The 16,920-nt window shown below is 37.3% G+C and overlaps 1 protein-coding gene across 2 annotated transcripts in view; it reads right to left on the bottom strand.

Moving 5' to 3' along the window:
- The window catches only part of LOC123510756 (tigger transposable element-derived protein 1-like), a 136,982-nt gene extending 120,624 nt beyond the window's left edge, over positions 1-16,358 (bottom strand). The window contains exons 1-3 of one of the 2 annotated variants that reach the window (XM_045266111.1): positions 16,301-16,358; positions 15,234-15,396; positions 1,019-1,149 (exon numbers count right to left, since the gene is read on the bottom strand). In XM_045266111.1, the coding sequence (XP_045122046.1) occupies positions 1,019-1,149; positions 15,234-15,273 (171 nt within the window). In that variant the 5' untranslated portion in view covers positions 15,274-15,396; positions 16,301-16,358. Of the gene's footprint in view, positions 1-1,018; positions 1,150-15,233; positions 15,514-16,300 lie in introns of those variants that run through there. The other variant, XM_045266110.1, reaches the window with a different exon arrangement.
- Between the last annotated feature and the right edge of the window lie 562 nt (positions 16,359-16,920).

Consider the following 16,920-nt stretch of genomic DNA (forward strand, 5'->3'; position numbering starts at 1 on the left):
ATATTTTTATATATATATATATATATATATATATATAGGGTACATGCGTTGTGTGGCTGTAGAATTAATTCCAAGGTACTGTGGCACTTCATTTTCACCACGGGTTAAAAGGTTGTGTTTTATTTTCGGTATATAACAACCCTTGGGTTTACTGTAGGAGCCTTAAAACTGGCAAAAAAAAAAATTTTTTTTAATATTTCGGTATATATGGACCTATGATACATTGTCTTACTACCCTTATCACACATTATAACACTTCAGGAGACAAGACATCGAGTACAGAATGTTCACTACGTCCAGCACAACCAACACATCCAAGTCCATGCCAACTATGACCAACATGGAGATGATACCAAAAGCACAGGTTAGGAGGCACAGCAGGATGACACTCAGAGGTGACAGCAGCTGAACACCTAAGTTCATGTGAACACCAGAAAAAAAAAAACACAATCTCTGAGAAGGAAAGCAAGGTGTCCATGCACATCACACAAGAGTTCGAATGAGCAGAAGTAATGTCAAAATAATTATTTTGCAGACATTTTTCTGACACAGAGAAAAATTCACAAATAGGTAAATCCACTAATGCAGTGGTTCCCAAACGTGGAGGTCCTGCGCAGTCCCTACGTACCACTTGGCTCCAAAAAAGCTCAAAATATCAATTTATTCACAAGTGGAACACACAAATGAACAAACAATATGGAACACAACTCAATTTAATAAGAGGGATGCATCCATTTCTTTTCTACCAGGTGATTGATGCCAGATTGTTTTGTGTAAGGTAAGTAATAATTTTTTCAAAGAAATTAATTAATTAAACAAAAAATTACATATGATCCTGAAAGTGTTCATGTACCACCAGGAAGGTCTCCACATACCACTAAAGGTATGCATGCCACAGGTTGGATGGGAGCCACTGCACTAATGGTAATGTTGAAAATTCCGGAAAAGCAACACAAAAGTTTCTATTACAAATATCAGTTGTTTTTACAATTAATACAAGTTCTAAACCAGCACTCACCATTGCCTTAGGGGTAATCACTTTCTGAGGTCTGTCTGTCCTTCTTTTGAACCTTGTGTCAATTTCATCTGGAGATTCAAAATCTGTGAGCTTTGAAGATTTTTTGCGCACTCTTCCTGATCTTGATATTCCTGAAAGGCAAGATATTCAAATTATTTTCTATTTCTCCACATCACATTGAAAAACCCAAAAGTTTCCAATCCTATATATATTCATCATCTAGAATTGCATGTTAAAGGAATTCTTGTTTGTCAGTAAAATCTTACGTGTAAGTGCAGTCTTTACAATATGACTCCACTAACTCAAATTACAGTAAAATCTTAAAGATAAGTGTAGTTTTTACAGTATAACTCCACTAACTCAGACTACAGTAAATCCTCTTATTTGGTACCTAGTTTGTGATAGAGAAAACTAAATGTGACTAATCAAACCATTAGGAGAATGGTTTATGATACCAGAGTCCTAAGACATTTACTTTCTCCAGTTCTACTCCATCTCCCATCTTATAGATTCCCACAGGTCGTCTTTCACTCTTTCACATTTCCATGACATGGCTTTTGTCCACATTGAATTCCATTTCCCACTTTTTACTCCATTCCCAGATCTTATTTAGATCTTCCTGCAGTATTTCACAATCCTCTTTTTTGCTTTAAAACTCTGCACAGTTTCGTATCATCCGCAAACAAATTTATGTAGCTGTTCACTCCTTCTGGCACGTCGTTTATACACAAGACCCTCGAAACAACGGACCTCATCAGTTTCTGAAACTCGGACTTCTATCTTTAATCTCATTAATGTTAAAATCCCCATTGTCCTTCCAAATTGTTTCCTATCATCTCACTCAGCTGTTCAGCCATGTTTAATCTTCAGTCCATCACTTCAACCAACAGTGAACATTGTCCATCTTCCACGACTTTTTTATCATTTGTCTTCCCACGATCTTCTTATCCTAAATCTCCTAAACCTATCCATGAAGCATAATCATCTTCCAGAGGCTGATAAGCTTCTACTTGCAAGTGTAGTGAATCTGTGTGAGAGAACTTCGCTTTCTGTATTGTTTATTAATATTTATTAAACTGACCATGCTCATGTCATTTATTTCAGGTTATTTGTTGTACTTAATGCTTTGTAATACTGCTTGAATGTTTTCTTAATGATTACACAGTATTTTACATACATTTTATACAGTTTTATACATACTTTTGCAAAGAACGGACTTTTGCAATCTACGGACAGGGTTGTCGCATTTATCCGTTGTTTCAAGGCTCAAGTGTATATATGAGGAAAAGTATTGGTGCCAATATTGACCCCTGCTGCACTCCGCTTTCTACTGCTCTCCACTTGGACTTCATATCTTTAACTACCGTCCTTATTTCTCTCCCCCTCAAATAATTTTCCATCCATCTCAATGTGCTTCCTTTTAAGCCACCCTTCTCTAACTTCAACAGTAATCTTGCATGTGGCACTTTGTCAAACACCTTTTTTTAAATTCAAATAAATACAGTTAACCCATCCCTCTCTCTCTTGCACTCTATCAACTATTCTAGAACAGAAACTCAGTAAATTTGTTACACACGACCGTCTTTTTCTAAAACCAAATTGGTTATTTGATATTAATTTGTTGTCTTCAAGGAACTCGATCCATTGTTTCTTTATTATTCTTTCACACATCTACACTAGTTACACTAGTTAGTGATACCAGTCTGTAATTTAAAGGTTCTTCCTTCCTTCTGCTATTATATATGGGAACCACCTCAGCTCTTTTCCATTCTACTGGTACTGTTCAATTTTCTATTGAGCATTTTATGATGTAAATAGGACTTGCTAGTTCTTCCCTACATTCCTTCAGTATTCTGCCTGAAACTTCATCCGGTCCCATTTCCTTCTCTTCATCCAGTTCCTTCATTAACTCTTTTATTTCAAGCTTGGTTACTTTAATCTCTTTCATATAGACAGTCTCTCTATTATCCTGTGGCCTTTCAAATTTGGATTCCTTAGTAAAGACCTCCTGGAATTTATTATTTAACAGTTCTGCCATACTTTTTGGGTCTTCCCCCATCCCGTTCTCTCCTTTTAAACTTTCTATTGTTTTTTTTTGTCTTATTTTTCCATTTATGAATCTGTAGAACAATTTTGGTTGTTCCTTACATTTTTCGACAATGTCCTTTTCATAGTTCCTTTTTTCTTCCTTTCTCACCTTAGCATATTCATTTCTTGCTGTTTTGAAGTTTTCCTTATTTTCTGGATTTCTGTTTCTTCTCCACCTTTTCCATGCTCCATCTCCTTTCTCCTTTGCCCTAGCACATCTTGTATTAAACAAATCCTTCTTTCCTTCTTCTTTAGGTCTATATTTCGGGACATATTCCCTGACTCCTGTTTTGTATATTTCCAAAAATAAGTTATATTTCTCTTGCATTATTATTCTTTCAAACATCTTGCATATTACACTAGTTAGTGATACCGGTCTGTAATTTAAAGGTTCTTCCTTCCTTCTGCTCTTATATATGGGAACCACCTCAGCTCTTTTCCATTCTACTGGTAGTGTTCCATTTTTTATTGAGCATTTTATGATGTTGTATATAGGACTTGCTAGTTCTTCCCTACATTCTTTCAGTATTCTGCCTGAGACTTCATCTGGTCCCATTGCCTTCTCTTCATCCAGTTCCTTCATTAACTCTTTTATTTCAAGCTTGGTTACTTTAATCTCTTTCATATAGATTGTCTCTCTATTAATCTGTGGCCTTTCAAATTTGGATTCCTTAGTAAAGACCTCCTGGATTTTTATTTAATAGTTCTGCCATACTTTTTGGGTCTTCCACCATCCCGTTCTCTCCTTTTAACCTTTCTATTGTTTCTTTTTGCCTAATTTTTCTATTTATGAATCTATAGAACAATTTTGGTTGCTCCTTACATTTTTCGACAAAGTCTTTTTCGAAGTTATTTTCCTCTTCCTTCCTCACCTTAACATATTCATTTCTCACTGCCTTGAAGTTTTCCTTATTTGCTGGATTTCTATTTCTCCATCTTTTCTCCTTTGACCTAGCACACCTTGCATTAAACCAATCTTTCTTTCCTTCTTCTTTAGGTCTCTATTTCGGGACATATTCCCTGACTCCTGTTTTGTATATTTCCAAAAATAAGATATTTCTTTTGCATTGTCTCTGAGTTTTCCATCTCCCAGTCTACGTTTTTAAAATAGTTCTTGAGATTCTCAATATCAGCCTTTCTGTAATTTAATCGGTCTCCTTTGTATGAATCGTCTCTATATTCCTTTCCCTCTTCTATATCCATTTCTAATATTACATGGTCACTCTTTCCCAATGGGCACTTATATCTTATATCATTCATTTGTATACACCTTGTAAAAACTAGGTCCAATCTCGCTCTCGTCGTTTCCTCTGAATCTTGTGCATTCCTTTACTCTCTGGTCCATCATATTGTCTATCATTAGGTTCAAGAATCTTTCTCCCAGGCTTCTTCCCCATACCACTTTCATAATTTTCCCAGTCCACTTCTTTACAGTTGAAATCTCCTACTAATATCACTTTTCTCCTTTCTTTAACGATTCTCATTAGACTCCTTATTGTGTCATCTATCATGTCTTTATATTCTTGATTGGTCCATGAATTTGTTTTTGGTGGCACATATGTTACAATGATTGTTAACTCTTTTTTATTAATATGCATCTTAATATACAATACTTCTGCTTTTCCTTCCCCACATTCCACTTGGTTTATCACTATCTCCTTCCTTAACATAATCATGACTCCTCCTCCTCCTTTACCCACTCTGTCTCTTCTCCATACATTATACCTATTATCCAAGTCTATTTTGATTGCCTCATTTAGTTTTGTTTCAGCCAGGCATACAATATCTGGATTTTCTTTCTTTATGTAATCTCTTAATTCTAATTTACTTGATAAAACCCATCTATGTTCAGTATACATCATTTTTAGTCTTTTGCCTTTATCATTTTTAGTTAAACTTGTTCCACTTTTTCTCTTCCTTCTCGTTTATATACCATTTCCTTATCCTGTCTCCTAGAATTCTCCAAAAATGCCTTCTTCTCCTCTTCTGACCTTTCATTATTCTTTTCCTTACTGCTGCTGCCAGTTCATTGTACCTCTTCCTTTCTTCCTCATTTCTATTTTTCTTTATATAGATATCCTTGCAGCCTTCTGTTTCTCTAAGTTTTGTTGTTCTATATAATATTTCTTCTGTTGCTGCTTGTGATTTTAGTAGTATTTTTATTGGTCTCGTTTTTCCTTCTTGATATGGTCCCATTCTGTTTATTTCTTCTACTTCCTCTTCCAAGTTCTGCTTATCTTCGTCGTTTAGATTCTTCAGTAGGTCTTTGACTGATTTAATTTTTTTTTTTCTTTTGGTCTATATTTTATATTCTTTTCTTTATTCCAAATATGACTACACTTCTTTTTTTCTGCAATTTCTCTAACTAAATTTTCTTTTGTCTTGAGGACTTGAGGTCTGTGTGTGTGTGTGTGTGTGTGTATTTACCTAATTGTATTTACCTAATTGTAACATACGGGAAAAGAGCTATGCTCGTGTTGTCCCGTCTCCATATCTATTAATGTCCAGCTTTTTCTTAAAATCATGAATATTCCTTGCGTTGACCACTTCCACGTCTAAACTATTCCATGCTTCCACCCTTCTATGAGGGAAGCTATATTTTTCACATCTCTCCTATAAGTGGCCATTTTAGTTTTTTCCCATGCCCTCTCGACATTCTTCCATTCCACATACACAGATCTTCCCTATCCATTTTTCCATGCCAATCATCACTCTGTATATTGCTATCAGGTCTCCCTTTCTTCTGTTTTCCAGGGTTGGAAGTTGCATTCTTTTCAGTCTGTCTTCATAAGTCAAATCTCTTAAGTCAGGCACCATTTTCGTTGCAGCCCTCTGTACTTTCTCTAGTTTCCTTATGTGTTTCTTTAAGTTCGAGCCCACTGTATTGTTGCATATTCAAGCCTCGGTCTTATCATTGCAGTAATTATTTTCTTCATCATTTCTTCATCTAGATATACGAACGCCACTCTTATGTTCCTCAATAAGTTCAATACTTCTCCAATTATTTTGTTTATATGTCTCTCGATAGGTCATTGGTAATTGTCACCCCAAGGTCTTTTTCTTCATGACTGGTTTTATGTCTTCATTTCCTATCTTGTACATACTCCTGATTCTTCTTTCACTCTTGCCAAACTCTATTTTCTTGCATTTTGTCGTGTTGAACTCCATTTGCCATGTACAGCTCCATTTCCAGCTATCTCGCATTCTCACTGTCTTAAATTTTGCATCGCCTGCAAGGCTCCATAAGTCACCCCATCCACCATTTCATTTCCTGTTCCAGACTTGCAACTTTGTAATTTACCTCCTTTCTTTCCACTTCCTGACTTTTTTCCATTCAGCCTGCTTCTCCATCACTTTTCCTAGAGATTCTCCACATTTTGCAATTCACTTTAATTAATTAACTTCCTCTTTCAGTGCTGCATTTTCCTTCTTCATATCGGCACAGTCTCTTTTACATTGTCACTAACTCGTTTCCAGGCCCTCATACTTTTCAAACAGTTTTTCAATTTTACCTTCTAACTCCAGAATTTTCTTCACATAAGTGCTGTGTGTGTGTGTGTGTGTGTGTGTATGTAATTCACTGTTTGATCTGCTGCAGTCTCTGACGAGACAGCCAGACGTTACCCTACGGAACGACCTCAGAGCTCATTATTTCCGATCTTGGGATAGGCCTGAGACCAGGCACACACCACACACCGGGACAACAAGGTCACAACTCCTAGATTTACATCCCGTACCTACTCACTGCTAGGTGAACAGGGGCTACACGTGAAAGGAGAGACACCCAAGTAACTCCACCCGGCCGGGGAATCGAACCCCAGTCCTCTGGCTTGTGAAGCCAGCGCTCTAACCACTGAGCTACCGGGCCGTGTGTGTGTGTGTGTGTGTGTGTGTGTGTGTGTGTGTGTGTGTGTGTGTGTGTGTGTGTGTGTGTGTGTGTGTTTCACTGTATGATCTGCTGCAGTCTCTGATGAGACAGCCAGACGTTACCCTACGAAACGACCTCAGAGCTCATTATTTCCGATCTTCGGATAGGCCTGAGACCAGGCACACACCACACACCGAGACAACAAGGTCACAACTTCTCGATTTACATCCCGTACCTACTCACTGCTAGGTGAACAGGGGCTACACGTGAAAGGAGACACACCCAAATATCTCCACCCGGCCGGGGAATCGAACCCCGGTCCTCTGGCTTGTGAAGCCAGCGCTCTAACCACTGAGCAACCGGGCATGTGTGTGTGTGTGTGTGTGTGTGTGTGTGTGTGTGTGTGTGTGTGTGTGTGTGTGTGTGTGTGTGTGTGTGTGTGTGTGTCATTCATCAACAAAAATAATGATATCCCATACACTGTAAATAAGCGCGCGTTTGAGTCTGCACTTACATGAACATTGATATATGGATGAGAGTCTTGGGTGGGAGCAGATGTGAAACCTATGTCAAAACTTTACAACTGGACCTTGAAAACCCTGTTGGGAGTGAAGCGTTCAACATGTAATGATGTGTGTTGTGTGGAGTCTGGGTATTTACCTTTGAAAAAGTTTGTAGAGTCTAGACAGCATAAATTTTTTAACAAAATGTGGCAGGAAAGATCCGGGTATAATGATGATCCTTTGGCATTTGTATTTCACTTAGTTATCTCTACAAATACAGTGACAGGAAGATTAGTGAGACAGTTCATTAATAATGTCCCTAAAAAGTATTGTGATATCATGCATGATGTGATACAAGATATTGTAAGAAGTGACTCTTCAAGACGACAGACGTATAAAGACATTAATCTTGAACTTACAGTTCATGATGTTTATAAAATTAAACACACAATTAGTGAAAACCAACGACTGTCTTTTACAAGATTTCGTGTGAGTGGACATTCCTTAATGTGTGAAACAGGGAGGTGGAACAGGAGAGGCCGCGGTCAACTCCCTGTCGAAGAGCATGTGTGTCTGTGTGGTGATGTTCAAACTGAGAGACATGTTGTGGAGAATTGTGTATGGACTAATCACATTAGAGACACTTATAACTTTACAACAATGGAAGACCTATTTAATGACAATTTTGCACCTGATGTGACTTGTAGAATAATTCACCTGATCTTGTCAACTTACTATTAAGAAGATTAACAAATCACCAGTGTTTTGTGAATGTTATTGTATAGTTTTAATTTTACTGAAAATATCTGGACTACGGAATGTGATACATGTAATGCTATATACTAATATACTTGATATACTAATAAGTGTTTGTGAAAAGAATATTGTACTTGCTGTGGTCAATAAAGTAAACTAAACTAAACTAAACTAAAACTGTGTGCGTGTGTGATGAAAACTTTTCATTTTTCTTGTTTGAGAGAGAGAGAGAGAGAGAGAGAGAGAATTTCTTCCATGCTTTAATGAAAATATTCGTCATTCAGTAGTATGTAGTATATACAGTATATTGAATATACCAAAATTTGCATTTTCAAGTGGTGTGGTGACACTGCACTACAATATTTTATCTTAACTAAAACTGCACTATACGTTTTACCTTCAATTAAAATTACTGATATCAATTCAAGTTTCATCCAGCCTGGTGACACTGCATTGGAATATCTTGCCTTAAATAAAACTGCACTGTTACATTTTGCCTTAAATTGAGATAATAAATACAAATTATTTTTTAATAAGGTCTAATGGTCTGAGTGCTAAGCCTCGGAGCCAGTGGGTGATGATTCTGTTAGTCTAACATCTTAATAATTTCTTTGTCGTTGTTAATCTTTGTTTACCAATGAGAATATAGTCAACTCTCAATTAACGTGAGGGTTACTTTCCTGGATATGTCATGTTATTCAAAATTGCGTTACTCAAACATAATTTTCCCATAGAAAACAATGGTTATAGGGGGCTTTCATTCCTAGCCACTGGGAAAGTCTGCTTATTTTGGGTATTTTGTCACACAATCCTTAAAAAAACCTATTAACACATCACCAGGTTACGGAAACAATAAAAACACATGTTCTCATTTTATTTTTAAGTATATTACATTTGTAAATCACTTACAAATCAAAAAGACATCCTCACACTCATGATCACTTTGTTGATGCACCACTGGTCGTCCTGTGAGCAGGTTAAAGGACGCTTAGATACCACATCTTTCTTTTCCGGGAAATTAGAAAATTATTAATTTAGTGTGATTAGTTGTACAATTTTATATGCTAGGAATATTATCCCATATTCATACATTTATTATCAATGAGTTTAACAAAACAAACCATGAGTATAATTTTGTGGTGGTTGGTAGCAGTGTTTGTTTTACCATCACTTCAATTGCTTAAGCCACACAGTCCAGATCACACTGCCTCAACATTCCACCACAGGCAACATGGAAAATTTTATGAAGAGAACTAGTCCCATTACTGCTGCAGAACATGATTTACCAATATAGACTTGGTGAGCCAGGAAAAATGTTCTTTTAAATAAAAGCACAGGTGACCGTATAGTGGCCTTAACACAGGAGAGACTTGCCACCTCCTTCAACTGTGCAGGCTATGGAGAGGACAGTCCACCAGCTATCTATATAAATGGGTACAAATCAAGCGACAAAGACATACAACATATCAGAAGCTAAGTAGAATTCTAATAGAAGACCGGGGAAATGGAGATGCAATGACTGAAGCTGGCGGCGGCGATGTTGTTGTTGTTGTTGTCCCTGGGTTTGGTTCCAATCACAATTTTTGTAGAGTAGACTACAGTAATCGCCTGTGTATCCAGATCGCCACTATCTGGAACACGCTACTATCCCCAAGTGTATTCAATCCTACCGCGTGCACGATCCCTCGATCCCGCTACACGGCAGCACTTACTCCCATGCCCTCTTGCTCCCACCCGCCGACAGCTCGAGTAATGACGACGCTATTCAGCGAGTTTGTAGCATTCTTCGTCATTCCAGCATAGCTGGAGTGTAAATACGTCCCATCACCACTTGTACTGTTTATGTGCCATTTTTTGTTCCAGATTATGCATTTAATGTGATTTCATACATTGTTTTCTTGCCCATTTGGATTATGTACATGTTTTTCTCAATTTCTAAGGGGGTCGGGAGAGGATATTCCGTATATCCAAATACAGTAAGTCCTCGTTATATGGTAGTTCTTTATCCGGTAAATTCACAGTTACGGTATTTGGAAATTACTACCCTCGATTCGATATACGATAAAAAAAATTCACAGATACGGTATCCGCTCATGTCATCCGAGTGGGCCCAGCACGGGGGAGCAGGGGGGTGATGACGTCATCCACGCCACACCTCCCCGCCACTCACAGTACTGACTTTAACTTGACTACCCTTGGAGCCTGTTCTCTTTCCCTCCCCCCTTTTTTCTAACTGCATTACATATTACATGCATTACTAATTAGATGAATAAATGGAATATTAAAGGGTCTATTGTAAGCACAAATATATTCATAATAATCATGGCAAACAGTAGTCATAATACAAAGAAAAATTAAGTTCACACTATTCATAATGTTAGCATAAATATTCAATATTGTTACTGAATATAATCCACTTAATCATAACATAAACAACAAAGGAAAACAGGTAATATTGTCCTAGTGAAAAAATAAACTACATATCATTCATGTGGTCAGTTTCATTAGCTTTTTGTTTTGACCTTTGCATGATTTATGGTTTTTTCTTATTTGTCTTAATGTTATTATTTAGATTCCTAATTCTAAAGTACACAGATATTTTGGCAAAAAATTATTATGACATCATCAGTGAAAACGAGTTGGGGCTGAAACTGAAGTAGGTTTATACCTAAATAACACTGGTAATGCTTTCGCTTCACAGGTAGGCTATATAGCACTATAAGCAGTACAGAGGCATACAATAATAATTTAGAAAATTCATCAATTTAACCTACATTGAGGTAAATTAAGGGATGGAACTGCAGTATCTGTCAGTGGCCTGTAACACTTGGGTGTCTCAGTGCCTAAGAGGCGATGCTTTAAATCATCCTTGTACTCAGAACTTGTAAAATGCATGGAACATATCACTGCAGTCTACATTGAACACATCACCTCGTGAACAAGCTTGAAACCACTGCTGTCTACGATTTATTTCCTTGGGAAACTTAAAATATTTAGTGCCTAAACCTGCTGTTTTTCTTTTCGTATTATTGCATCCATACACTGAGCAATTGTTCGGCATGTTTAGTTGTTTACAGTACTGTGGAGAGTTTGATGAACACTCCAGCTAGCCTTGTGTCCACAAGCGATATGCAGGTAAACAACAGGAAACCTCAGGCATCAGGCCAAAGTGCCTGAACGTCCCGCCAAAAGTCAGCTGTCAGTGAGCACTGAGCTCGGGTGGCACGGGAAGTGTGGTGTGGATGACATCACAACAACAGTCTCTTGAACACAAGTGAAATCCTTACGTGTGTTTTTTTTTTGTGGATATTATCACGACGCACAATAACGCACCCATAATGCCCCAAAACTTTTATATATATATATATATATATATATATATATATATATATATATATATATATATATATATATATATATATGACTATTTTCATGTATTTTGATTTCTGTAGGGGTGACTTTTGACGTGCTGGAACACATTCCCTATTATTACATGTTATTATGGGTTCGGTATACGGTAATTTCAATGTGCAGTAAGATTTTCAGGAACGCATATATACCGTATAATGAGGACTTACTGTATTTCACATATCCGGCAGGGCCTTGGCTGCTATAATCTGGATACACAGGCAATTACTGTATTTGAACAATAACCTATATAATTTTGTTTCTAAAATCAAAGAATTCACAAAAAACTAATAAATTTAGGCAAAATTTATGCGAAAGTAATGATAAAAACACAGATCTTGATTCACCTTCACGGCGAAGGTAAATCCTGCCTTCGCATATATACCGTATAATGAGGACTTACTGTATTTCACATATCCGGCAGGGCCTTGGCTGCTATAATCTGGATACACAGGCAATTACTGTATTTGAACAATAACCTATATAATTTTGTTTCTAAAATCAAAGAATTCACAAAAAACTAATAAATTTAGGCAAAATTTATGCGAAAGTAATGATAAAAACACAGATCTTGATTCACCTTCACGGCGAAGGTAAATCCTGCCTTCCCAAGCTGCAGGAAGGCAGTTTTCACTCTTAAGAATACCAATTTCTCCCACAGGGCATCCTTCAAATCATGAAGACAGAAAGCATTGTTTAAGAATGTGGCCATCATCTCAGTGCCGTTTTCCCCAGAAGCAATGTGTGTGCGTGTGACGTCATCGAGGCTAGTTAACCCCACCTTGAATTAAATAAATCACTTTGTTTAATCTTATCTCCTTGATTATCAAGTTGCATTATATCAAAATCGCCTTATTCAAACTCGCAACAATCGAGTGATTGTCTATTGCTGTCTTATAGTTTACCTGTCAGATAACAAGAATAACATGATAAAACTGGCAAACCTTAATGCACGTACATAAAGCAGCAGACAGCACTGTGTCTGTGTACTGATTCTGAGTGAGGGATGTAGCAGGGCCCCAACTCCACTACCGACCTCTCTCATACATGTATGGTAGCAGTAGCAACTCATTTGCAAAAAAATATAGTCTACCATTACATACCATGGACTCAATATGTCTTATTACAGTAAATAATTTGGCATTCTCATTAATTTATTCCTATCACTATAAAACATCCAAATTCTGCTTAACAGAATAACTTGTAGAGTGAGATATATGACATGATAAATTACTTTTTAAATATCAGTATCAGCACAAAATCACTAAATATTTTTAGGTCAAATGTTTGTAAATAAGCTGAATCTGAGGATCAAAAAAGGCCAATCTGGCAACACTAAAAATATGGGTGCTCATTGAGATGTTGCCACTTAGCACCTCTATAAAAAAGCTCTCAATGGAAACAGTGCCTAACAGGTAGCTAACTACCAGTATCAGAAACATGTTGCATAAAGGTTCTATATGGGAGTCAACATGTGTCAGGCACTGGTGTCCAAAGCTTGTGTCCTCAAATGAAAGGAGCCTCAATTGTTAACTGTCAATCGCAGTGATGTCAAGTGTGATGCTGAGGTGAGTGACCCTAGTGCAAAGGCACAGAATTAACACTGAATGGTATCTCTAAATGAAGACAGAGCCATGAGCCAATACAAAAAAAATAAAATAATAAAATAAAATAAAATAAAATAAAAAAAACTAATTTATTTCAGCCTATTACTGAGCTTTGTTTCATCGAAGCAGAGACACACAAAGTAATTAGATTCAGTCAAACTAAAATGTCCGTGTGGTGGCTGCTCTAACAACTACGCTGCACCCCTACAGACACCCCACTTGGTGGCTGCTCTAACAACTATGCTGCACCCCTACAGACACCCCACTAGGACATTAACATAAACAAACAAACCTAACCTAATCTAACAAAACAAAAAAAATATACCACTGAACTTAAAAAATCTTGAACTTCTGCCACAATCCGAAGTGCTAATACATACTACATACATGACATGCAATTTCTCTATATTTACAACAAGATCACTAACATCTTTACATCATGTGTGAGTTTCCCGCTTGCATCTGATGCTGCTGGAGTATAAAGATTTAGCCTACCTTAAACTAAGGCAAATTTATAGTTACACCAATAACTCATTTCTGTTTGAAACTATTTTTTTCTGCTACATTTTGACCTGTTTTGAGTGAATATGAACTTCATTTCCATCACGAATCAGTACTTTTTTTTTTTTCCATTACCACCCTTTTCCTTCCCATATGAATCGCCACCACTGCTGCTCACCGCTGGCTACACCACCCTACTTTAATTTATCTATTTAACCAAAACTAACCTAACCCTAACTTTAACCTAACCTAACTTAGCTAACATAACCTAGTTGAGGCAACAAACACCACTGATACATCTTCCTCACAACAAAATTAACTTTATCTAACTCAATTAAACTGATCTAACCAAAGCAAACCAACCTAACCTGACTAGCAATGCTCAGAAGTTAATATGAAGTCATTACACTCTCTTTGTAAAATCTGGTGTTACAACACCCTGCCCATTCCAACACCTTCACTCATTCAAATACAGTCACTTCTCTCCACAAACCACTCTGATTGGCTAATTTATTATGCATTATTTTCATTAGTCAATGGTAGCTTGCTCAAACAAAAGAACCAATCACTGTCATGTGACATTACGCACACATGAACAAACACACATATGTAACAGTGTTCCTCAGTGCCTGGCAGTCCATCATACATGCTGATGTCACTCGCTCTCCCCAAAAAGTGGAAATAAAAGAAAAAAAAATTCTATAAGCAATTTGCAACAGGTATGAATGGGTTCAAATTACTCAGAATAAAAAGCTCTATAAGATGAGAAGGGTAACAAAACCCATGTAGCTGTTAGTGTACAAGTATAATAATACCCTTACTAAACCTAACCCTTAATCAAACCAAACCAAACTAAACCTAAACTAACCTGACCTAGCCTAATGTAACATAACCTAACTTATCATGGGGTTTTTTGTCCTTCATCAACCCCCCTACAATCCATAGTAGACTGCTAAAGGCTACTGCATTAGTACTTATATAATGTATTAACACTATATATCAAAGCGGTAAGAGGTGGAGGAGTGCAGTGCCGGGGGTTGGTGGTGATTGCCTGGGTTAGACTTAGTCCTCAAATTTCAAAGCGGCCCTGGGTGAACATTAAACTTCCGTAGATGAAAACCTTCACAGACAATTATAGTGCAGTAAGAACTGTACCTAAGCATATAAGTGTGGTTTGCATGGGCTACAAGGCCCATTTCTGCAGATTAACCAAAAATGGGAGAATGCAGAGTATAAATATTTACCATAATTTACAAGGAATATAACGTGCAAATTAATTCAACAATCCGAAAACTACCAGAAAAAAAAGTAAAATGTTTCGTGTGGAAAAGAGGAATGGTGAAGGAATAAAAATTTACTCATTATTTCAAATGTTTATCCCTTCTGGGAGTAAATTATAAGAGCAGACTGCATCATACTTTGCCCTGATATAAACAACCACTTGTTAAAAGACTTAACATAATTCATATTCCACTAATCCTTACCTGTTGCTTCGCTAGACTTGCTCTTGATTGGGCTGTCCATTATTCCCGCTGAATAAATGGACAGTCGAGTTAGAGCAGTACAAGGCAAGGGCTCACACGCGCCACAATTCCAACAAGCGTCTACAGTCGGGCGTAGGACTTCATGCTGCTGCTTTCGGTACTGCTGTGAGGAATCGTTTCCTCTGATTAACAAATTTTCTGTAGATTATCCAGCAACAGTTTCAGGAAATTACCTGAATTATTTAATTATCATACATGCATGTAATAAACATGATTAGACAGATATTGTTGTTATGAAAAAAAAAAGAGGAAAGGATTGGAACCTACCAACCTCACTTTATGATTATAAACTAAAAGAAATGTATGTATATACCTAGAATCCTTACACACTACACAACAGAGAATAATTATATTTCTAAGAAGGAAATTCTGCGCTCTATGAAGAACTTTTTTACGGTAGTTTAGTAGCAGCAGGCCGAGAGGCACATTGGTATATATATATATATATATATATATATATATATATATATATATATATATATATATATATATATATATATATATATATATATATATATATTTTTTTTTTTTTTTTTTTTTTTTTTCCCGTTCTGCTAATGTGTGTCCTGCAGGATGCGACAGTGGGTATCATGCAATATTTTTCCACCAATATATTGAAAAACAAACATCTTTTTAAGTAAATATAAGTGTCTTGATCTCATCCACCCCATAGAAGGTGCTGGTGCCAAGGTCCATTTCACCTTTTCATGTGGGTATCCCGCTAAATGAAAAAACAAACCACCTTGCTCAATGTGCCCTTCAAGATGACACAGTGAATCCTGGCACTGAATATACTCTGGGTTATGTTAAAAGTAGCATTAAGCACTCTGTACAAAGTAGCATTAGTGATCAGTTACTCCTAGAGCTTTGTTGCCATAGGGGCAGTGGCATTAGTCTTCACTATGCACGTACGTGTCTCCCAGTCACAGAGCTGTGCTTACACCTATGGGAGACACACTGCATTACACGACAGGGTGGCAATGAGGCTCAGATTAGGCTATAAATACTTTTGGGAAGTCAGTGCTTCTCCTGCTGGTGTGTGCTGTGTGTTGTGTGCTGCACCAAGAGGACACACTCTGCGCCACTATATCATGGAATGTCCTCTCATTGCTAAATTTAGGCCGCAAGGTCAACATGACTTGCATAGTCACATTGACCATCAAGGAATATCCCCAGTTTACTCCCAGACTTTTTTATATATTATCTAGGGGAGAGGGCCAGCCAAGGGAAAAAAAAAGATAAAAAAAAAATGGCCCACTTGAGTGCTAGCTCTCTAAAAAGTGGAAAAACGTCAGCCAAAATTAGGGAGCAAATGCCTCCAAACCTCCCTCTTAAAAGAAGACAAGTCGTAGGAATTCGGAAATACAGATGCAGGGAGAGAGTTCCAGAGTTTACCAGTGAAAGGGATGAATGACTGAAAGTACTGGTTAACTCTTGCGTTAGAGAGTTGGACAGAATAGGGATGAGAGGAAGAAGAAAGCCTTGTGCAGCGAGGCCGCAGGAGGAAGGGAGGCATGCAGTTAGCGAGATCAGTAGAACAGTTAGCATGAAAATAGCGATAAAAGGTAGAAAGAGATGCAACATCTCGGCAGTGAGAAAGAGGCTGAAGACAGTTAATCAGAAGAGG

The sequence above is a fragment of the Portunus trituberculatus genome, chromosome 30 (assembly GCF_017591435.1).
Source record: "Portunus trituberculatus isolate SZX2019 chromosome 30, ASM1759143v1, whole genome shotgun sequence".
NCBI lineage: Eukaryota > Metazoa > Arthropoda > Malacostraca > Decapoda > Portunidae > Portunus > Portunus trituberculatus.